A 24,696-nucleotide genomic window follows, 5' to 3' on the forward strand; every position below is an offset into this window, starting at 1 on the left:
CAATTACATTTTATGTTCATGAACAATAGTGGTAATCTTTAGGCTATTACAGACATTATATTGTATTGTTTTTTTCTCTCACATGTTTATGCATTAATCTCTAATTTAACAGTTCACTTCACTTTCTGAGAAAGATTGTGTAATAAGTCATGTAAGGCTTTGCAGTCTAAGGTTTTACAACAATGCTTTACATAACACATCACACAAGTGCCCAATAAAACGCATTATTAGCCTACAATTGTATTTGATTTTCTTGACCTCTTTTTAAGCAACCATCATTATGAGACATTATAATGCCACTAGTACAACATACGTTATCTGATTCTGTTTTATAGACTATTATTATGATAATACTTTTTAATATGCCTACATATTGGATATAGTTGTTGTAAAGTCTCAAAATAAATCTGCAAAGTAGTTGGCCTGGCCTACATATTTTTTGAATGATATTAACAGTTTCCCCAAACTATGTCTGGATATTCAATTTAGGCTAGCAGGCCTAGACAATTCTGTTTTGTCTGATCCCTAAAGATGGCGCTATGCATTTAAAGTGCTTTTATCCACAGTTCAAAGAGAAGAGGCATGCTTTAGTCTACACTTTTGTCATTATTGCTTTTCGACAGCAAGAGATTGGCCTGTTTTGTCATTATAATGTAGAAAGGGTGCATATATATTGTCATTGAGCATGGAGAGCTGAGGACAACTTCAAGGGATGGAAATATTGTCACCTTCACAGTGAGACTAGTCTGCATGCAGATGTGGGCATGCGCACTGCATCGGTTCTACAGGGGACGGGAAGACATCACGGAAAACTCGCCGTACCCGAATCCCACGCTGAAATTCATTCTTGGTTGCAGTGTAGCACGACTACCGACTACCATGTTTGATACACCGTTGAAGTCAGGGCCTACTTGACACCCTGGCGAATTAAGTCGTCGCAAAACCGTATAAAATACCGTATGGGAACAGTATGCGGGAAATGGTTGGAGGTTGCTGCGTGTGTTCCGATGAGCGAGGCTGGGCTGAAAATCCTCTTGTATACTGTGATGGGCACGGGTGCAGCGTCGCTGTGCACCAGGGTAACTAGCTTGCTATATTACAATGTAATTACGGTATTGGGGAAGGATGGGGTGGTGCGTGCCTACGTGCGCGCGTGTCTGTGTGTTTATGTGGGAGGGGGTGTTTTCCTTCAGCACGCGTTGACGTGGTGCTAGCGCGAGAGAGGGGACATTTACATTTACAATTACATTAAGCCCTTATGGCGCCGACTGTTGCGGTTTTGGTAGCGTGGCTATTATTCGATACTAAGTCACGCAGAGTTAGCAAGCATTTGCTACTACTGGAGCAGCAGACTAGCTGGCCTATCGGGCCTTCCGGATGCATTGTTTCCTGAACTATGTATCCACATGCTTTGTTGACATCTTTGTATCCCCTGTATGTCCATGAGTTTTGATTTTAATAAGAGGCAATAATTAGGATTTAATTTGTACATCTTTACAGTTGTAAGGCTTTAAGAGTTGTGCACACCTTCACAGGATATCACCCAAGGCTTTTATTTATTGTTTTTATCACCCAAGGCTTTTATGTATTTATTTATAGGAAACATCAATTACAATATCGTATGTAGCCGACACACAATACAATCTGAGTTTATAAACTGTTATTAATGTCATATTATTATAAATCAGCCTATGTCTTGCAAAGTAAAACCACTATGGCTGCATTCAAACCACCACCATTCTTTGAAAAAGGTGCCCTACATCAATAGCCTATCAATATTGGGATCATCTCGGGAATATCTGTGACAAGAAATCTATAAATCATTGTCACACTTAACTTTATTCCCTAACTATGCCTTCTCTTAATTCAGTGGCCTTGTGGTAAGAATGTCTGTCCTGATAAGGTTGGGAGTTTGATCCCCGGTCGAGTCATACCAAAGACTGTAAAAATGGGACCTGCTGCATCTCTGCTTGGCACTCAGCATTAAGGAGATAGATTGGGGGTAAAGCCCTGGATATACTAGCATCCTGTCCAGGGGGTGTACTTGTACATCAAGCTGCTTCAAGCTACAGAAACAGCTCTTGCTCCTATGAGTCGTTCCGTCTCTCACAAGCCAAGGCTTGTGCAAGGCTACTTACTATGCTTGCTCTCAACAGTAAAAACAAAAAAACAAATTAAAAGTTGAAGGTATACCAAGAAGTTAGTTAGTTACATATCTAATAAGTTATGTATCGGTTTTGGTTCCTTTGTTTGTGTCTCATTCATTTGAGTGGTAGACTAAAGATGTGTCTGTATTTGTGTCTAAATGTGTGTGTGTGTGTGTGTGTGTGTGTGTGTGTGTGTGTGTGTGTGTGTGTGTGTGTGTGTGTGTGTGTGTCACAGCGTGCTATGGCATCGTCCAGGTGCCCACTGGACCGTGGTTCTGTCGAAAATGTGAGTCTCAGGAGAGAGCTGCAAGAGTGGTGAGTATATACAGCACCAGTCAGACGTTTGGACACACCTACTCATTCAAGGGTTTTTCTTTATTTTTTACTATTTTCTACATTGTAGAATAAAAGTGAAGACATCAAAACTATGAAATAACACATATGGAATCATGTAGTAACCAAAAAAGTGTTAAACAAATCAAAATATATTTAAGATTTGAGATTCTTCAAAGTAGCCACCCTTTGCCTTAATGACAGCTTTGCACACTCTTGGCTTTCTCTCAACCAGCTTCATGAGGAACGCTTTTCCAACAGTCTTGAAGGAGTTCCCACATATGCTGAGCACTTGTTGGCTGCTTTTTCTTCACTCTGCGGTCCAACTCATCCCAAACCAACTCAATTGGGTTGAGGTCGGGTGATTGTGGAAGCAAGGTCATCTGATGCAGCACTCCATCACTCTCCTTCTTGGTCAAATAGCCCTTACACAGCCTGGAGGTGTGTTGAGTCATTGTCCTGTTGAAAAACAAATGATAGTCCCACTAAGCGCAAACCAGATGGGATGGCGTATCGCTGCAGAATGCTGTGGTAGCAATGCTGGTTAAGTGTGTCTTGAGTTCTAAATAAATCACTGACAGTGTCACCAGCAAAGCACCCCCACACCATCACATCTCCTCCTCCATGCTTCACGGTGGGAACCACACATGCAGAGATCATCCGTTCACCTACTCTGCATCTCACAAAGACACAGTGGTTGGAACCAGAAATCTCAAATTTGGACTCATCAGACCAAAGGACAGATTTCCACTGGTCTAATGTCCATTGCTCATGTTTCTTGGCCCAAGCAAATATCTTCTTCTTATTGGTGTCCTTTAGTAGTGGTTTCTTTGCAGCAATTCGACTATGAAGGCCTGATTCACGCAGTCTCCTCTGAACAGTTGATGTTGAGATGTGTCTGTTACTTGAAGTCTGTGAAGCATTTATTTGGGCTGAAATCTGAGGTGCAGTTAACTCTAATGAACTTATCCTCTGCAGCAGAGGTAACTCTGGGTCTTCCTTTCTTGTGGCGTCCTCATGAGAGCCAGTTTCATCATAGCGCTTGATGTTTTTTGCGACTGCACTTTAAAAGTTCTTGAAATGTTCCGGATTGACTGACCTTCATGGCTTAAAGTAATGATGGACTATCGTTTCTCTTTGCTTATTTGAGGTGACCTTGCCATAATATGGACTTGGTCTTTTACCAAATCTTCTGTATTCCACCTCTACCTTGTCACAACAAAACCGATTGGCTCAAACACATTAAGAAGGAAAGAAATTCCACAAATTAACTTTTAACAAGGCACACCTGTTAATTGAAATGCATTCCAGGTGACTACCTCATGAAGCTGGTTGAGAGAATGCAAAGAGTGTGCAAAGCTGTCATCAAGGCAAAGGGTTGCTACTTTGAAGAATCTCAAATATAAAATATATTTTGATTTGTTTAACACTCTTGTGGTTACTACATGATTCCATATGTGTTATTTAATAGTTTTGATGTCTTCACTATTATTCTACAATGTAGAAAATAGTAAAAATAAAGAAAAACCTTGGAACGAGTAGGTGTGTCCAAACTTTTGACTGGTGCTGTATGTCCAATATATCAATATATTATCCATATACTCATTAAAATCAATGTAATGTACTTCATCTCTATCAATGTACAGCATAACCCTGCCTGTTGTAGTAATAACTCTGATAGTACAGTATGCTATTGAAGCTACTGTGCGTAGTTGGTTATTGTGAGGTGTGCTCTTATTTCTCATCAGAGATGTGAGCTGTGCCCTCACAAAGATGGCGCCCTCAAGAGGACAGACAGTGGAGGTAAACTACTGAACGCGCACTTTCTTCCCTCTATACTTCATCCTCCACTTTCCATCAATCCCGCCTTCCTCCACTTTTGCCTTGTTTTACAAATATATGATTAGTGTTAATGTGTGTGTATGCACGTCAGGGTGTGCGTATGTGTGTGTATGTGTGTGTACTAATGTGAGCTGTTCTCTCTCCAGGCTGGGCCCACGTGGTGTGTGCGCTCTATATTCCCGAGGTGCAGTTTGCCAACGTTCTCACCATGGAACCTATCGTGCTGCAGTACGTCCCTCACGACAGATACATCAAGGTATTCTTCACTGTTCACTTCAACTTTTGATAACCTTGTTTGTCTTTTGTGAAGGGTGTTCTGACTGTCATTTGAAATGCATTGTATAGGCCTATAAAGATTTAATCAAATTTGATATATTGTTTATTTAGCCAGAGTAAATGGTTGTTCATCAATGTGCCTATCTTGAATATTCCACACAAACACGTGGGGACATTTTTGTCATATTCTGTGATTTGCAGAAGCATATGATGTGACTGCAAGCAGTCATTAGTATACAATATATTTTTGCACAGGCAAAGCTTTCATGAGATCCTCCAGAGTTTTTACAAAGCCCTCTCTTTCAAGTCCTCGCTGCAAGTTAGCCCATTTAGAGTTGGCATCTGGATGGTCATGTGCCATGTATCCCACCACAGTCTGCATGCTTTTAGGCCTAATGGTCTTGAGTGATCGCTATTGTGGAAAAATCTATATTCAACATACGCCCATCAGACAGATTTTTTGAACGAAAGCTTTTATATGATTAGATTACATTTCTATTAGAGTCAATGGGAAGCTACTAAGATGCTTGCTGCTGTACAATAGTGAGTGCTTGTCTGGTAGTGGTCTCATGTTACAGTGTCAGGTGAAGCCATAGTAAATGGCTTGCACCTCTCTAGTCTGGGTTGTCAGAGCCATTCATCCGGATTTGCTGCCCTGCATTCTTAGAGAGCGTTTGAGTGGACAATGGCCGTGTCCCAAACAGTACCCTATCCCCTATGGGCCCTGGTCAAAAGTAGCTTTACTACACAGAGTATAGGGTGCCATTTGGGATGCAGACAATGAGTGAAGACTCAATAAGCCCACCACCCTCCCTCCTTTACAGTAGCTCCAGATGCCGTTTCTCTGTTTCCCTTCGGCCCACGATACATATGGCTCAGAAGGGGAGAGGAGAGGTAGATGAAGGGAGAAGAAAGAGAAGGAGCCCGCTGTTCCTTTGTCCAGCACCTGTTGCTAGGCCTCTCGTGCCCCCGTAGACAGCCAGCCCCCTCTGTCTGGGTAGTAGCCGTGGGGGAGCGAGATGTGAAGAGGAAGGGGGGCAGAATGTTTCATAAAAGGCTGCTATCAATGACAGGCTAGGGTTGGGCTCTGGGCGCTGGTGAGGCTCATACAGTTGAACAGTATCACACAGAGTGCGTCCCAAATTGCACCGTATTCTCTATGTGGTGCACTACTTTTGACCAGAGCCTAGAGTACAGTGCACTACTTTTTATCCCTATGGGGCCCTGGTCAAAAGTAGTGCACTATATAGGGAATAGGGTGCCATTTGGGTCGTTCCACCAATTAGGTACTTTTTGAGTAGTGTAACTTTTTATTTCACCTAATTTTATCATTCTGTCATATAGAGCACATGTTCAACTTAATAAAAAAACACGTTTTCCCATCCCCAGAGGTGAAATAAAAAAATTACTATAGTAAGTGCCTATTAAGTGCCAAATAAAGTAACAGGGTTGATGACTTCATCTAAAATCAGCCAGGAATCCCCTTGTGACAGGGGGAATGGAGGCTTGTTGTGTGCGACAGGGAGAGGCAATTGAATGCATGCTTCACAATTTATTTATTTTTATCTAAAAATGTATAGTCTGTCTATCTATGGGTAACAGGGTTGACGTGTTATGCTCGACCCGCTCAGTTTTCCACCACAAAACGCCAGAAAATGGCCAAAAAGAGTAGAACCAGTTTACCTGCTTTTAAACTATGATTTGACTATTAGATGTTCAATGTCTCTTGAATTTTCCATTTAAAAAAGCAATACTTTCCCCATATTAAAACGAGAGTTCAGTTCACGTAACAGGGTTGACCTTAAAATGAATCACTAATAACATTAAATAAATAATTATCTTCAGAAATGACTGTCAAAGCGACCAAATAACTAGGGCGAACTTGGAGAAATGTTGGGGTTAAGTGGGTTAAAATCTTCATATAAGTCACGGAGGATGCACAGAGGGACATGTCAAGTCTTTATTCATATAAAAAATCGGATGTATTGAATTTTCCATGTGGTCTATATTAAAGGGCATTTACAGTAATATAACAGGATTTTAAAATGCAATATTTGTGCACAATTTCTACTTAAAATATCAAAGGGACGCAAAAGCCACTCATTTCGTGGAACGACTGATTTACTTTCCATAGCTAAGTCTGCCCTTTACATCTGTGTGTGATTTCAGGTTGACATCTGATGTTGATAAGAGGAGATATGTTCTGGTCAGTCATCATTCTTTTTCATCTTTCTTTTCCACCATTTTTCTTCTTCTCCTCCTCTGTCTTTAGACGTGTTATATCTGTGAAGACCACGGGCGAGAGAGCAAGGCTGCCTGTGGAGCCTGCATGACGTGCAACCGCCAGGGCTGTCGACAAGCCTTCCACGTCACCTGGTGAGTGGTCTGTGTGTGTGTGTGTGTGTGTGTGTGTGTGTGTGTGTGTGTCGGTGTGTGTGACTGTGCGTGTGTGTGTCCTCTCCGGTCTGTCTGACTGTCTGACCCTGTGCAGTGCTCAGATGGCTGGCCTGCTGTGTGAGGAGGAGGGCCCTGAGGCTGACAACGTCAAGTACTGTGGCTACTGCAAGCACCATTACAGCAAGATGGTAAGAGACTGGCAATCTATTCGACTCTGTTTTCAGAGATCTCCAATTCTTATTTATTTAAATGGCATGTAATGTGTAAATGTGTTATATTGTGTAATAAGAAGGCTTTGGAAAGGACTTACAACTTTTCAGTTGGATTTGTAACTTCCATTCACATACTGCATTGAGGAAGGCAAGGAGGCATAGCTTTTCAAGCCTGCGTAGAGAAATATCCCCTGTGACAGTTTCCCTTCTAGCTACTGCCCCCTAGTTGCCCCTGTAGCTGTAACTATTGCCCCACTAGCTATTGCCCCTCTAGCTGTACTTGCCCCTGTGATTGTTACTGTTGGCAGCAGTGTGATTCTCTGCCTCTCCACTGTGGGTTCCTGTAGCAGAAGAAGATGCGCTCCAGTGGGGAGAACACAGAACGCAGCTCCTTCGGCCACTCTAGGGGGCGCTCCACCTCCCCCTCCCCCTCCCAGGACAAACACGGCTCCCACCACCACAGGCCCAGGAAGGTGAGTGTGTGTGTATTGTGTACATACTGAACGTGCATTTGACTATTGCTTTGTGTGGCTTGTATTGCTGTATTTGCATGAATGCTCAAATCCTCAGCCTCTCCCTTTGGTTTCATTCAGAGTCACAAGGACAAGATGAGGCAAAAGGAGCGGCATAAAAAGTCATCTGATGGTCTGGGGTCCTCACTGTCCAGCAGCATGGACAAGGTAAAGCCTAGCCAACCCCAATATTTACACCCCTACATGCACAGTCTCTGTCTCTCTCTAACCTCTCACATCTCTCTCTGTCTCTCTGTCTCTCTCTCTCTCTCTCTCTCTCTCTCTCTCTCTCTGTTTCTCTCTCTCTCTCTCTCTCTCTCTCTCTCTGCTCTCTCTCTCTCTCTCTGTCTCTCTCTCTCTCTCTCTATCTATCTCTCTCTGCTCTCTCTCTCTCTCTCTCTCTATCTCTCTCTCTCTCTCTCTCTCTCGTCTCTCTCTCTCCCTCTCTCTCTCTCGCTCTCTCTATCTCTATATTCTCTCTCTCTCTCTCTCTCTCTCTCTCTGTCTCTCTCTCTCTCTCTCTCTCTCTCTCTCTCTCTCTCTCTCTCTCTCTGTCTCTCTCTCTCTCTGCTCTCTCTCTCTCTCTCTCTGTCTCTCTCTCTCTCTCTCTCTCTCTCTCTCTCTCTCTCTCTCTCTCTCTCTCTCTCTCTCTCTCTCTCTCTCTCTCTCTCTCTCTTTCCCCACATCCACCCGTCCTATCTGTCTTTCTACATTGTTCTAATATAACCATTTGGACTCCTAAATAGTTTGAACTATTGCGTATTGCTAAGTTGATACATTTGAGAAAATGGTTTTATCCAGATGAGGTCCTTGGTTGAACTCTCTTAACAGGACCGTCTAACAATACTTTCTAATGAGCGTAAATGGCTTTAATCTATTACATCAAACCGCTCTCACTCTATAATGACACATTTTCCCCCGTGACCTCTCTGTGTTGTTGATGTAGTTGTCGTCGGGTCACCATGGCAACAAGGACAGCGAGGGGAATTTGAAGAGGTTGAGCTCTCACAGTCAGCTGGGACATCGCAGTAAGAAGACAGGAAGCATTGGCAAGAGCTGCTCCTCTTCCTCTTGCTCCTCCAGTCCCTTCAACACTGGTACAAACCTAATCCTTTATGGACCAACCAACCAGCCATTTTGTGTCCAAGCAACTTCTCATTCAGTTCTGTTTGTTTGTGAATAACCAAATCCATAACTCTCTAGTGCAGAACTGCTCGATATTTAGCGCTTTGTTTTGGTATAATTTCACTGTGTTTAGTCTGAACGTTTGTTTAATAATGGTTTAGGTATAACTGCACCGTATAGTGTTGTCTGGTTATTGTGCTGTGTTTAGGTATAACTATGGTGTGTATTCCCAGGTGGCGGCTCCCAAGACTTCCTCCCGTTCTCCTCTACCTCTCGTTTGGAGTGTGACCCCGACCGAGGAGAGGACGAGCACGGTGCTGAGGAGCACCACGAAGAGCGGACCAGACGGACAGTGCCTGAGGAAGATGACGAAGAAGAGGAGGAGGAAAGGGAAGAAGAGAAAGAAGAGGAAGAGGAATTGGACAATAGTAAATACCACAACAAGGCCTCTCTGCAGCCCCCGGCCCTGACCCCGGTTGACGGACCTCACGGAGGGTCGTCGCAGGGTCACGAGAGGTCAGAGGGCGAGGCCAGCTCCATCGAGACCAAGGTCACCATCTCCACCTTCGGCTCCATCATGCGCATCACTTCCTCCTCGGGTGGGCTAGGCGGCGGCAGCAGCAAGCTCCGCAAAATCTCCTCCTCCTCTTCCTCGGGGGACTACAAGCCTTCCAAGTCGCTTCTCAAGTCCCCGCACCTAGCCACGCCCCCTATACTGGAGGAGGCCGACCTAGAGGAAGACAAGGCCACGCCCCCACCACCACTGCCAACACACCGGGAGAGGAGGCACCGTGGCAACAAGAAGAGCCGGCACGGACCGGGGCGCCCGCGGGGGAGCAAGAACCGGGAGCGGACGGAGAGGCGAGAGGAGGAGTACCGTCAGCACCATCACCACACGGCCCCTGCTCCACCTCCACCCCTAACCTCCTCCACCTTGTCCTCCTCGCTCTTCCCCAGCTCCCCCACCCTCCCCCACACAGCATACTCCTCCACCCTGCACACCTCCTCCCTCTCCTCCTCCTCCTTCCCCTCCTCCTCCACTTCCTCTAGCGTCAGTTTCTCCACAGGCCGCGGCAATACGCTGCTCGGCTCCGGTGAGTTTCTCACCAGATCCATCTGAGTGGGTGTGCTGTGTGGTATCCCTCTAGCTTCCTGTGAGCGCACAAGTGACACTTGCATGTGGAAATAATACACCGCATTTCTATGTATATTGACTGTGGATGATGAACATACACGTTATAAGTATGTGTATTTAGAGATGTTCATGTAGCAAGATACCTCATTTAGAAAATGGGGGCCAGATTTAAGCTTGTACATATTTGCACTAGAGAGAAAGAAAAGGATGAAGAAAAGTAACAGATTGAGTAAAAATAAGAGTAAAGAACCCTTTGTATAAAGCTTTGTTGCTTATGACTTTTTGAACAGAACTAGAAGTGCAGGCTTTGCACATACATAGTAAATCTGACCTTAGGTAGTTAGTGATCTGTGCGTAGTCAAGAGATTTGCTAGATTGTGGTTTTGTGTGTAGTGTCAACAGTGAGAGCGTGTGCGTCAATGGCTGGGTTGACTTCCTGCTTTTGCTCTACTCTCAGAAGATAGAACCTTAGCACTTTTAGGTGTGCGCTTGTGGGTGTGTGTATGTGTCTGTACATATGTGCATGTGTGTGTTCTATAAATGTATTGCATTTATGAATTAAGTCTGATATTATTATCTTCTTTAGGAAACTACATCAGTCACAAGGACCCTCTGTCTTTGAGTAGGGGTGTCTGTAACACCCCTTTGTCTTTGGGCGGAGGGGTGTGCACCACCCCTCTATCGTTGGGCGGGGGCATATGTAGCACCGCTCTCTCTTCAGGACTCCTGCCATCTCACGTCTCCACACTGTCACTTCAACCAGTCAACTCTGCCCCCAACACACAGGTACTCCAGAAATCAACATAATGTCTGGGTTAGAGCCCTGCACAGATATTAATTTTAAGCCCTACCCATACCCATGACATTCAGGCCCTACCCTACCCAGGTCCGATTGCCTCTGCCAAATTTAAGGCCCTGCCCGAAACCCGAAATCAGAAATAACTTCCTCAGTTAGTAAATCCTAGTTATTGATGAAAAAACTGGCCCTACCCGGCCCTAACCCGATGTATAATGTCGGAGCCCGTCAAGCTTGGGTCAGGTAGCAGAGCTTTAGTCTGCACCCCAAATGGCACCCTATTCCCTATATACAGATGTATGATCTTAATTTGAGCCAGTTTGCTAAAGCAGAAAAATTATCCTGCTGCAACATAAAATGTGAATTATTATGTGGATTACAATTAATGGACACTTTTGTAGGAGTTGATACATTTTTCGTAAGGGAGTCTGACATTTCAAAGTGGAAATTCAAACTTCAGACACCTTTTTAAACCTCAAATACACTACAAGTTAAAAATGGGCTCTGGTCAAAGTAGTGCACTATGCAGGGAATATATAGTGCCATTTGAAACGCAGCCCATGACTGAGCTTATCAATGATATCATGTTAAAACTAAAATAGTATCCCACATGTATTCAGTTGCCAGGTAAATGAGATCCTAACTTTGTTCTCTGTGTGTTAAACCCTTGTAGGTCCACCCATGTTCCAGTTCTTCCTACAACCTCAGCTCCTCTCAGCCCTTTGGCAGGATCCTTTCTACTGCCTCTACACTGCCCTCACTACTCAGCCAAGCCCAGACCTCACTTCCAGGTAACACACACACACGCTCGTTAGTGAGATACTTATGTTTGCTATGAAGTTACATAGGGGAGAGTGGGGTAAATTGAACCAAAGGGGTAAGTTGAGCCACCCTTGTTTCTAGGAAACTATACACAAAATTAATAATTTGACCAAATATTTAGGAAGAAACCACATGGAAAAAGTGGTAAGCAAGTTAGGTAAAAAAAAAGAAATCACCAAGTCAAATGAATGTGTTAGAGGTTTCATGATACTTGTATCTATAACCAAAGTAGATAATTTTAAGATTGTTTGATACATCAGTTGGGGTCTCTCTAAGCTTCAATATGAGGTCCTAAACCTGGCATGAAAGTGCATCCTTGTAGCTGTATGGGCTAATATAGTCTAAATGTTTCCATGGGGTAAGTTGAGCCAATGGCCATGGAGTAAGTTGAGCCAATGGCCATGGGGTAAGTTGAGCCAATGGCCATGGGGTAAGTTGAGCCAATGGCCATGGGGTAAGTTGAGCCAATGGCCATGGGGTAAGCTGAGCCAATGGCCATGGGGTAAGTTGAGCCAATGGCCATGGGGTAAGTTGAGCCAATGGTTGAGCCAATAGCAAGTTGAGCAAATTGAAGTGTTTCCTTCCCAGGCATAATGCAAGGCATTATCTCTGGGATATGAGGTAACAACAGGGCCTGGCCTATGTTAAAAGTGTTAAAAAAGTACAAAGTGTTTGTTAGGTGTTAAGCCTCTGTTAAAAGATGCTTAAAATTATTAAAAGACAAAAAGCGATTGTGATTGCTTTGAATTGTGTTGGGGAAATAATGATAGACATGGTTTTAAAAAGGTAATGGTAATATTACATTTAGTACAGACATTTGTAGGCAGCTTAACTTACCCTGTCCCACGGCTCAACTAAGTTGTCTTAACTTACCCTGTCCCACAGCTCAACTAAGTTGTCTTAACTTACCCTGTCCCACGGCTCAACTAAGTTGTCTTAACTTACCTTGTCCCACGGCTCAACTAAGTTGTCTTAACTTACCTTGTCCCACGGCTCAACTAAGTTGTCTTAACTTACCCTGTCCCACGGCTCAACTAAGTTGTCTTAACTTACCCTGTCCCACGGCTCAACTAAGTTGTCTTAACTTACCTTGTCCCACGGCTCAACTAAGTTGTCTTAACTTACCTTGTCCCACGGCTCAACTAAGTTGTCTTAACTTACCCTGTCCCACGGCTCAACTAAGTTGTCTTAACTTACCCTGTCCCACGGCTCAACTAAGTTGTCTTAACTTACCTTGTCCCACGGCTCAACTAAGTTGTCTTAACTTACCTTGTCCCACGGCTCAACTAAGTTGTCTTAACTTACCTTGTCCCACGGCTCAACTAAGTTGTCTTAACTTACCTTGTCCCACGGCTCAACTAAGTTGTCTTAACTTACCCTGTCCCACGGCTCAACTAAGTTGTCTTAACTTATCTTGTCCCACGGCTCAACTAAGTTGTCTTAACTTACCCTGTTCCACGGCTCAACTAAGTTGTCTTAATTTACCCTGTCCCATGGCTCAACTAAGTTGTCTTAATTTACCCTGTCCCATGGCTCAACTAAGTTGTCTTAACTTACCCTGTTCCACGGCTCAACTAAGTTGTCTTAATTTACCCTGTCCCATGGCTCAACTAAGTTGTCTTAATTTACCCTGTCCCATGGCTCAACTAAGTTGTCTTAACTTACCCTGTCCCATGGCTCAACTAAGTTGTCTTAACTTACCCTTGTCCCATGGCTCAACTAAGTTGTCTTAACTTACCCTGTCCCACGGCTCAACTAAGTTGTCTTAACTTACCCTGTCCCATGGCTCAACTAAGTTGTCTTAATTTACCCTGTCCCATGGCTCAACTAAGTTGTCTTAACTTACCTTGTCCCACGGCTCAACTAAGTTGTCTTAACTTACCCTGTCCCACAGCTCAACTAAGTTGTGCCAAGAGACCACTTTTGTTTGGACAAGCTATGTTTTCAAAACAGAAAGAAATACTATATTTCCCTTGACGGAGTGATGCTGAATGTAAAAAACGGCTCAACTTACCCCACTCTCCCTTACTGTAGCTACTTGGTAGTTTATCGTGATTGCCCTCTCTCCTCTCAGAGTCCGAGATGGACGACTGTCGCTTCCCATGTCACGACAACTCGCCACGAGAGAGCCTTTCATCACAGTAAGTTTCTCTATGACTCTACTCTCACTGTCACTATCAATACTATTTTCTCTCACTGTCACTATCAACACTATTCTCTCTCATGGTCACTATCAAAACTATTCTCTCACTATCAACACTGTTTTATCTCACTGTCACTATCAACACTATTCTCTCTCACTGTTACTATCAACACTGTTCTCTCTCACTAACACCATCAACACTATTCTCTCTTACTGTCACTATCAACACTGTTCTCTCTCACCGTTACTATCAACACTGTTCTCTCTCACTGTTACTATCAACACTATTCTCTCTCACTGTCACTATCAATACTGTTCTCTCTCACTGTCACTATCAACACTGTTCTCTCTCACTGTTACTATCAACACTGTTCTCTCTCACTGTCACTATCAACACTGTGCTCTCTCACTGGTACTATCAACACTGTTCTCTCTCACTGTTACTATCAACACTGTTCTCTCTCACTGTTACTATCAACACTGTTCTCTCTCACTGTCACTATCAACACTGTTCTCTCTCACTGTTACTATCAACACTGTTCTCTCTCACTGGTACTATCAACACTATTCTCTCTCACTGTCACTATCAACACTAATCTCTCTCACTGTTATTGTCAACACTATTCTCTCTCACTGTTACTATCAGTACTGTTCTCTCTCACTGTCACTATCAACACTATTCCCTCACTGTCAACACTGTTCTCTCTCACTGTTACTATCAACACTATTCTCTCTCACTGTCACTATCAACACTATTCTGTCTTACTGTGATTATCAACACTATTCTCTCTCACTGTCACTATCAACACTGTTCTCGCCTACTGTTACTATCAACAATAATCTCTCTCACTGTTATTGTCAACACTGTTCTCTCACACTGTCACTTTTACTTTTGTATACTTTACCATTCCATTTCATTCTGTCTCTTGTGTACCACCTTTTTTCCATTTCAATCTGTTTCTGTTCTCTGTAGCCGTATCCCTGTTCATTTACCACTGTTCTTCTCTCAGGTCTCCTATGAGCAGTCTGCCCCTGCTGTTTGACCAGAGAGAGGGCGTAGGCCCTGGGGTCAGAGGTCGCCCTGAAAACGTCCCTCCATCCAGCTTCCACATAGAGCTCCTACTGGAGAAGCATGGCAACGGAGAGATGGGAGCCAACAGTAAGTACACTGGGATGCTTTGTGGCAGTCTATAATATATCTTCATTCTCTGAGAATTTTCCGTTTGTCTTTTTTGGGCGATGTGTCTGCCTTTATGACACAGTCTGTCATACACACCCACTGTAAAATGTATTTTTGGACTCTTGGAAGATGAAGTGGATTCTTATCAACCCGAGTCAGTCTGATACACTGATCTTCTTGCTTTCAGATAATTTCAAATGCGCTGTTCAGCAATGATCATTAGTTTATCCCTTAGGACCTGTCTTTGCACAAACAGCACTGTGCGACACAACACTCAGTATGGAAGCTGTAACAAAAAACGGAAGTGACTCTAATACAGTGCCCCCTCCCCGTCTCCTTCCCCCTTTCCATCTCTCTCTCTCCTCCAGTTGTAGAGATGCTCCAGTCCCTCCACTCGCTGCAGCAGGAGAACCAGCGTCTCCAGGACCAGATCCTCAGCCTGACGGCCAAGAAGGAGCGGCTGCAGCTGCTCAACGTGGAGCTGGCCTGTTCCTTCCCCCTGCAGGTCCACCACTCCCACCACTCCGCCCAGGGCCTAGTGCCCACCCCCACCCACATCAGCTTCCTCTCCTCCGCACACGGTCAGATTCAGAAAACCCTCCTTATCCTCCACTCCTCCTTCACCTCTCAGAAGCTTTCCATCCTCCTTACCTCATTCGTTGTTAGAGTTAGTTTGCTAGTCTGTATGACATCTAAAGCCATGTCTGGAAAGAGTGCCACATGCCACCATCCCCAAACACAAACCTTGTTTTTGTCATCATAATCTGGATGGTTGTGTGTTGTGTTTTTGGAGTTGGTTCCCTGTCCCTGTATCTATATCCCTGTGTGTGTACCTCTCTTATCCCTATAGACCCCCTCAGCACCAATAAGAGTCCCCTGTCTAAAAGCTGCTTCCTGAATGATACCTCCTTCATCACCTCATCCGAGGTGAGAACCCCTTTGTGCCCACCATACCTTATCACCATAGTATCAACCAATACCTGAACCCACTGTGTAGTTAGTTATACATTACACTTATCCTTTATCCCAAACTGTAGCATTAAAGGTGACATCTGAGTTTCATTTCCAATCAAAAGTGCTGCCTCTACTTGTTTGTACGTTGAGTAGCAACGGTCAACTAAATTGTTAAAAGGTTTTTTTAAACATTCGAATAAATGCAACAGAAGGACAATGGATGAAGATACTCCAAACTTTTAGAATTGTTGTAATCCATCAGATATTGACAGAATTATAACACATAAAATATCTTACTGGCACGGACAAATAATGAATGTGCAGGGATTTTGGTGGGAATTCAGGTATTCAATTTATTGTAAAATTTCACATTTTTTCTTAGAATGCACTCATATATAAATGTTATTATTGTATCAGGTATTGTTTTATATTTTGTGTTAAAATGAAGAAAATGTTATGTGCATCATTTGCATAAATACACCAGTTAAAAAATATATAGATATATTTTTTTACATTTACAGATTAACATAAAGGGGTGGGGAAGGGCTGCAACAACCAAACACTTGCTCTGTCTACCCTACCAGCACTCTCCTGCACTGTCTAGACCGCCTCATTAATTACTGTTGTTGTCACTTTGTCTTGCATAATTCAACAAGTGCGTCAATAGCAGGGTACCCTCGGTGTAAAAATCAACACGCTTCGCTCTAGATTACACCTATTTAAACATACTTGACATTGTTTGCGAGATCAAACATAATATCACTATAATCCGAGTGTTCATTTTCGGAAGTTGCTTTCATTTCAGGGCATCAAAATAAAGTCATGTTTCTTGTGATGTAAGTGTCAAGACGGTGCGTTAAATACCTGACGAAGCTTTAGCGTTCTTATAGATTCAATGTAAAGACAATTTATTCCATTGAGACCATTTTAGCCATTACCAGAGTGTGTTTGACAGGTCATTACAAACATTTCCACAGTCGTAACGTTAACGGAAAAAAACGTCAGGCACAAGCAAGAGTATGAAAGAGTCGCAGGAGTGAAATGAAAGGAATTAATCCAGTGAGATTTAAGTGACAAGTGGATTTTTCACCCCTCAAACACAGGAAATAGATGGCTGAAAATAGATCCTCAGGTGGGCGGGACATGCGCGTTGTTACATTGAGGGAATGGTAATGTGTGAAATATGGGGAAATGAAACTTACAGATTGCACCTTTAAATGAACCATAACTGTCCTATTAGTTTTACCCTGTGTTTTTATCTTCCGACTCTAGGAGCTCCACTCTGGTAGTCCCTCCCGCAGTAGCTCATCCCTCTCCTTCCAGAGCACCCCGCCCCCTCAGCAGAGTCCCGCCTCCTTCGGCCAGCCCTTGCTGAACGGGCTGGGTGGGCGGGGATTGACTGACAGCCTGGGGGGCCTCAATCAGGCCAGCAGTTCCATGGTGGGTGGGCTCATGGCCTCCCTAGCAGGAAGTCCCCAGCTGAACATGAACGGCGTGCTGGGCAGCCTGAACGGGGTGATCCAGTCGCCTGTCCAGAACGCCCCCCAGCCCACCCTGCCTGCCCTGCGGCCCCAGCCTCCTCCTTTGGGCACCCAGGCACTGGCACAGGGCCTGCAACTCCCCAAGAGCATGAGTCCGTGAGTACCTCCTCCCTGTCTGATCACCAAAAAAGTATAATGATAGTGTTGGTTGATTGTTTTGTGATGATGTTGTTGGTCGATTGCTGTTGATCGGTTGTTGTTGTTGTTGTGATAGCCACGGCCACTCTTTTTGTGACAGTGATACATTTTGATATAATCTGACAGTGACAGACAGTTGATTTCTTGTTGTGACTGTGTTGGTTGATGTTGTGAATGGCTGTGCTGACTGATTTTGTTCTAGACTGTTACCGTAATTGATTGTTGTTGTGACTAATGGGTTGGCTGGGTAAGTGTTATTTGGACTGGAAGTGTCCCATGATGAGTAATATTTAACATGGTTGTGTTTCAGGTCTTCCCTCCTGTCTGAGCAGCAGAAGCAGCTCCTTCTCCAGCAGCACTTCACTCCAGTAATGACTCTACCATGCCCTACAAACACACTCAGCCATGCAAACACTTGCAGTAAATGCTCTTGATGTTTGGTAACGCAATACAACACAACCGTGATGATAAGATGGTTATCATAAGAAGTTAAGATAAAACTGAAACAGTATTAATGGATGAATTGTCAGGACCGAAATATGAGATATAACTGCGAGCAGCAATGAACGGGGTTCACAGGATGACAAAAAGGACACAAGATCAGTTGGATAACAAAAAAAGCACTCGATCATGTAGGAACTATCTTCCTTTGTGTGAATCTGACGTATGGTTCATGAGTAGATGATTTTGAGCATTAGTGTTACATATGCGAAGAATGAGTTGTTATTAATAGTTTCCTTGTTTTTTTTTAGATATCATTACCAAATTCAGTGTGGTTCATGTTAGGGACGTCTATGATAGCGATGACAAGTTTCAAGTTGATAGGCCACTGTGGAGTGGACACGTCAAATCAGATTTTTTATTTGGAGATAGACGCTTGTTAGGGGGCGCTACAGGCTGGTGGAGCTGGATAGGGGGTGCTACAGGCTGGAGCTGGATAGGAAGAGGTTGGATCGGATGAGTCTGGGGGTGAGGTGGCCAAGGTGATTGGTAGGGGGAGGCTGCGGCTACAGCCCTGCTGGTGGTTCAGGTTGATCAGGTGTAGCTAATGCCAACACTGGGAACTGCGTTGGTGTGGAGTACTGTTTTGGACTGGAATTTGTGCTAGAAGGTGCCGTCTGAAACCTCAGCTGCTCCAAGATTACTCCATGATTTTTGATGGTTGCCTTTAAAGCTTGCATCATAGCCTGAAGCTGTTGGATTGGATTGTCCTGACCTGATGGACGAGGTCAAGGGTTGTCTTTGGTGTCCGGTTATGGGGGTTGGACCTGGATGAGGGTTGAACTTTGAAGTCTCCCACTTGTTCCTCCTCAGATTCTTTGTGCTCCTGTGCAGGGGTGAAAGTAGAATTAATTTATTCCCGGTACGGGACCTACTGTAGTGCACCAACATTTTTTAAGGGCCTAATCATAGAATTACATATAGAATCCCTATTAATTCAATAGGATCTCTGTGGGCCTAGTCGTAAAGAATTGTCATTTAACTTTAAAAATGTATTACCTTTTATTTTGTATTTTATTAGGATCCCAATTAGCTGTTGCTAAAGCAGCAGCTACCCTTCCTGGGGTCCACACAAAACATGACATAATACAGAACAAAATTCCCAAGATGGAGGAAAACCTGTGCTGACGGACGTTATGGGTCATTGAAGCAAATTAGTTCAGCATGAGGAAAGACACCTACATTGCCTTCCGAAAGTATTCATACCCCTTGACTTATTCCACATTTTGTTGTGTTACAGCCTGAATTCAAAATGGATTAAATATTTATTTTTTTCACCCATCTACACACAATACCCCATAATGACGAAGTGAAAACATGTTTTTAGAAATGTTTGCAAATGTATTGAAAATGAAATATAGAAATATCTCATTTACATAAGTATTCACACCCCTGAGTCAATACATGTTAGAATCACCTTTGACCTGTGAGTCTTTCTGGGTAAGTCTCTAAGAGCTTTGCACACCTGGATTGTACAATAGTTGCACATTATTATTTTAAAGCCGATTTAAGTTTAAACTGTAACTAGGCAACTCAGGAACATTCAATGTTATCTTGGTAACCAACTCCACTATATATTTGGCCTTGTGTTTTAGGTTATTGTCCTGCTGAAAGGTGAATTTGTCTCCCAGTTTCTGTTGGAAAGAAGACTGGTACTCAGTGATGTGTTGTGTTGGATTTTCCCCAAACATATCGCTTTGTATTCAGGAAATAAAGTTAATTTCTTTGCAGTTTTACTTTAGTGCCTTAGTGCAAACAGGATGCATGTTTTGGAATATGTTTACTCTGTACAGGCTTTCTTCTTTTCCCTGAGCGGTTTCCTTCCTCTCCGACAACTGAGTTAGGAAGGACACCTGTATCTATGTAGTGACAGGGTGTATTGATACACCATCCAAAGTGTAATTAATAACTTCACCATGCTCAAAGAGATATTCAATGTTTGCTTTTTTTATTTTTACCCATCTACCAATAGGTGCCCTTCTTTGCCAGGCATTGGAAAACCTCCCTGGTCTTTATGGTGTTTGAAATTCACTGCTTGACTGAGGGGCCTTACAAATAATTGTATGTGTGCGGTACAGAGATGAGGTAGTCATTAAAAAATCATCTTAAACACTATTATTGCACACAGAGTGAGTCCAAGCAACGTATTATGTGACCTGTTGAGCACATTTTTACTTCTGAACTTATTTAGTCTTGCCATAACAAAGGGGTTGAATACTTGACTCAAGACATTTCAGCTTTTCATTTATAATTAATTTGTAAACATTTCTAAAAACACAATTCCACTTTGACATTGTGGGATATTGTGTGTAGGCCAGTGACACAAAATCTCAATTTAATCAATTTTAAATTTGGGCTGTAACACAACAAAATGTGAAAAATGTCAAGGGGTGTGAATACTTTCTGAAGGAACTGTACATACAAAGTTTCAAGTCTCTAGGTCAAACGGGGCTTTGGATATGATGGTTTAAGTGAGACTGCTTATAACAGTGCCACCTATAGGCCAATCGGTGCCATTATTTTTGTCCAAGTTACTCATGGCCTCTAGCTCTCTGTGCCAAATTATTAAAAAAGTTACCAATCTGCTTGGCTGTTACCCATAATTATTCAATGAGTGTGACCATGGCCAGGTTTATTTTGGTCCCAAAAAATAAATGGAGAAAAAACCCCAGCATACAGTATATGCTGCGGTCTTTTTTTGGCCCAGCACCGATGGATTAATTTGGGATGTGCGTATCACTACCCATTTTCCAAGTCCCTTATCTCTTGGGCTGTGTGTGTCCCAGGAGCAGCAGGTGGTGGTCTATCAGATGTTGCAACAGCAGCGGCAGAGGGAGCTACAGCGCCTCACGCTGACCGGGGCCCTCACCTCCACCCCCACTGCCCAGTCCCCCAACCTGGGGGCCTCGCCCCTGCAGGGTGGCCAGGGAAACGCCCTCTTCAGCCTACAGGAAAATGCACTTCACAAGCCCGGGGTGAGTGCCGATATGCAGTTGTTCAAGACTCCTTATTTGAATAGACCACTGTATATAATAATAATAATAATATGCCATTTAGCAATGTCAATGCTTGATCAACTGAAGCTTTAAAGAATAAACTGCTTTTGTTGATGTTGACTTGCTTTGTAATGCTGTTAAACCTGAGGAAATACTGTAGGTGTATACTCCATAAATGTTGACAAATGTATGTGTGGGCCAAACATCTAAACTCACAGGTCAGTTTTAAATGTGTTTGATTGCAGGGGATGGGAGAGAAGGGCGGAGACAAGAATGGCTGACATGTCTTCTTCATGTCTGAACTGTTGCAGCTATAACAGCAGCTATAACAGGTGGGAAGGAAGGTAATTGAGCTGTTCCATCAGAAACTAATGTCACCTTTAATCTCCATCTGAAAGACTCTTGACTCTCTATCGTCTGTCTTTCCCACTCTTTTATGAATGTATAATGGAACCGACTTAAACGGTTGTTATTTTTTATTTGAGGAAGTTTTTTTCTTCTAGGTCCGTATGTATGTGTAGGCAGCTTTCAGAGAGCATGAATACAGTGGTCTGTAATTGAATTGCACTAATCTGTTAACAAGACCAATTGGTTTTGCTCTTGTAGCAGAGCCAGAGACTCTGGTGTCCTGAAGGTAGATGTGGAGGGTATCGGGGGTCCAGCATAGAACCCTTAGCCGCTACTCCCAAGGCACTTCCTGAGATCTGAAATGATTAGATGGGTGTAAACAATATGGTGAATATTCCACCCAGCCAATCAGAAGGCAAGGTAAATCAATTACCTTATCATTTTAAACCTATCCAATCCTTTTAGATCTACCGGAGTGCCTATGGGTTGGGCCAAGTGTCGACTTGGAATTTGGGTGTGAGTGTTTTGGGCCAAAGTGTCCTTAGGCCATAACTTTACTGAAGCACTGACCCTCCACTTAAGCAATTATACCCCTATGGAACCAATGTATCCCTCCAAACGTCCTTGTTGAGGACGAACTGTCTGCCACCTTTCTAAACATCAACTGTCTTCCTCAAGGTCTGAATTCCTTTCATTTTCATCCCTCTCATATATTTTACAACTATGATATTCCTATTCTATCCTATTAAATGTCACAGCTACAGACTGGCACCAAATTATCTGGGGACTGGCATTGGCAGGGTAGAGTGCCAACTATGCCTCAGTCCACCCCTGAGAATGTATAGAGATTGTATGAAGTTCAATATGTGTGCCGCTGCCGAGATTAATGAAACCAAACCAAACATTTGAAAATTGTCAAAGTAAAATGTAAGATTATTATTTTAATTTTGTTCAACCCATGTATACTTTTCTTCGAAAATGAACCACCGATATAGAACCTAATAAGGGATATTTGGTACTTACTGTTACTAGGCTACATGGAACTGACAAGTTAGTGATTGATTAGTATGAATATTTTGCACTCTATCCTGAACTGTTAGTGTTTCTTATTTGTTTCTGTTGTACATATTGTTCTTTTGATGCCCGGAAAACTAGTTGTTCTTTTAGCAATACTGTATAGTTGTCAATGCCTTAAAATGATGCTAGAGTTACTGAGGGAAAACAACTCACTCTTAACAGCAAAAAGGCAGGTTCTCTTCTCTTCTAATTTTTTTGTCTTGTTTTTGTTCTGGTTACATTTACCATTATTTCAGATTTAGGTGAAAGCACTCTTTTCAATCTTACAATTTATAATATTGATAGGCAACAGTGATATGTCAACAATTGTAAAATGAAAATAGGTTTATTGATAAGTCTCAAATCATCTGTAATAGTGTCTTAAGATGCTGCTCAATGTTCTAGTTTTTAGAAGAACTGACAAGTAACATCCCATTTTAGACGGTATCACTTTACTTTGTCATAAGATCTATAAAATGCTGTCATAGTAATGGCATAGCGGTCATGGTGTTTGTGACTATGTTCTTATACTACCGTGATTCAAACCATTATTGCTGACTTTATCTGTTATGATATGACTGCCTATGACATCTGTTACGTCATTCTAATAACAGCATAATGTATAGTATGTCTTACGACTGAGATCATGATGTCAAGTTATAAATGTTACCATTCAGAACACATAGGCAACTCGGGAACTCTAATATGTTATTTTTTTTACTGCATCTACTTTCTTGTGTGGCACATAATAACAAGTCCTTCTGTGCTGGGATCAAGCTAATCTATTAACATCGGTCAAAGATCATTTCCAAACGTGGATTCGTTTTCTGTTTGCAACCTCGATATTGACCTCCCGTACATGTGATATCGGAAAGTATTAGAACTGTTCTGTTTTTGTAGATAGTTGTCAGTGAGGAACTTTCAAGCGACTATTTTAGTTGGTAAAATACTGTAGCAACGAGACTATAGGAGAATGTTAACATTGATAACACATGAGCCTATTCCTCCATATTGACAGGACTTCTAAAGGAGGTCTGCAGTTGAACAAGTACGTCCTTATAAGTTGTTGTATGATTAAGGTAAAAATCTAGGAAAGAACATGTCGAAGAGATTGTTTTGACTGAAAGAGTACTGCGAAGGAATCTTGAAGGGGAATCTTTCCCATGTTGCACTGGGGCGATTTGGCCCAATGAAATGTACATGTTTTTTATGTATATATACTTTTGTTGTTTTTTATTGTTTGAGTACAAATTGTATACTTAAATGTGTTTGTGTATAGACACATTCATTTTCTAAGCTTTGAAGTTTGGGTAACCAAGATAATCAATGTTATTATGTACGTATGTTGTACTGTGTATCTGTTATGTATTACAGCATATTTAAGCACCTCTCTCTCAATGAAGTTTGATGAAAATGGAACAAACTTCTTGGGACATAAAATGCATGAAATGCATTTAAGTCTCTCAAATCAGTAGCTAAATACCAAGTTAGACTACACATAGTTTTTAAATGCATTGTTCTCAAAAAATGTTTGAATGAAATTTAAATTGAGCACTGCATTTGAGAAAGGACAAGCATTGTTGTCAATGTACATTGTATTTGTTTGAGATAATTAATCAACAATGAATTTGCCAATATTCAGATGTAATGCCCTGTAAAGTATTTTGATATTTTTGTGTAAAAATTAAAAAGGAACTATTAAGACGACTGAACTTTTACTGTCAATAAATGTATTTTACTGAGTTGATTTGCATGTTCTCGAAGCTTCATTTCCAGACTGCAGCATTGACAAAGTCCTTGTTGTGCGCATTACTTACTTGAAGCAGCTTGTCATAATGCCTTCATGAACCAGTCATAACAGTGTTATGAACAGTCATTACTGAAAGAGAGCGGCTCTCCGGTTGGGCTGGTCAGTGACTCACTGACACATTTTCCAGTCAGAGGAATAAGGCAACGTCACAGAGAGTTACACACAATAGAGAACTTTATTTCCAGAGGACATACATATGAGATGGATGTGGTTCTGTACAGATAAGAGATATGAACGAATATACTGTACATAATAAACATAGCATTAGAATGAGTAACAGCACAATAGCAATTATATTCAGTGGTGTAAAGTACTTAAGTAAAAATACTTTCAAGTACAACTTAAGTCTTTTTGGGGGGTATCTGTACTTTACTATGGGTTTTTTTGGACAACTTTTACTTTTACTTCACTACATTCCTAAAGAAAATAATG

The 24,696-nt window shown here is 42.4% G+C and overlaps 1 protein-coding gene across 2 annotated transcripts; it reads left to right on the top strand.

Moving 5' to 3' along the window:
• The first annotated feature begins 793 nt into the window (after positions 1 to 793).
• Positions 794 to 24,191, top strand: LOC123488224 (protein AF-17-like). Of its 2 annotated transcripts, none has more exons than XM_045219110.1 (20): positions 794 to 1,079; positions 2,383 to 2,462; positions 4,229 to 4,283; positions 4,469 to 4,578; positions 6,871 to 6,974; positions 7,090 to 7,183; positions 7,555 to 7,680; positions 7,801 to 7,887; positions 8,666 to 8,816; positions 9,078 to 9,938; positions 10,566 to 10,765; positions 11,449 to 11,566; positions 13,672 to 13,738; positions 14,751 to 14,899; positions 15,289 to 15,501; positions 15,771 to 15,847; positions 17,147 to 17,511; positions 17,864 to 17,921; positions 20,841 to 21,029; positions 21,296 to 24,191. In XM_045219110.1, exons 1-20 carry the CDS (start codon positions 971 to 973, stop codon positions 21,329 to 21,331), a joined length of 3,249 nt encoding a protein of 1,082 aa, XP_045075045.1. In that variant the 5' UTR covers positions 794 to 970; the 3' UTR covers positions 21,332 to 24,191. The 2 variants fall into 2 exon arrangements, with proteins under 2 accessions (XP_045075045.1, XP_045075046.1); XM_045219111.1 differs by having other exon boundaries at positions 20,847 to 21,029.
• Positions 24,192 to 24,696: the final 505 nt, after the last annotated feature.

The sequence above is a fragment of the Coregonus clupeaformis genome, unplaced genomic scaffold (genome assembly GCF_020615455.1).
Source record: "Coregonus clupeaformis isolate EN_2021a unplaced genomic scaffold, ASM2061545v1 scaf2070, whole genome shotgun sequence".
NCBI classification, from domain to species: Eukaryota; Metazoa; Chordata; class Actinopteri; order Salmoniformes; family Salmonidae; genus Coregonus; species Coregonus clupeaformis.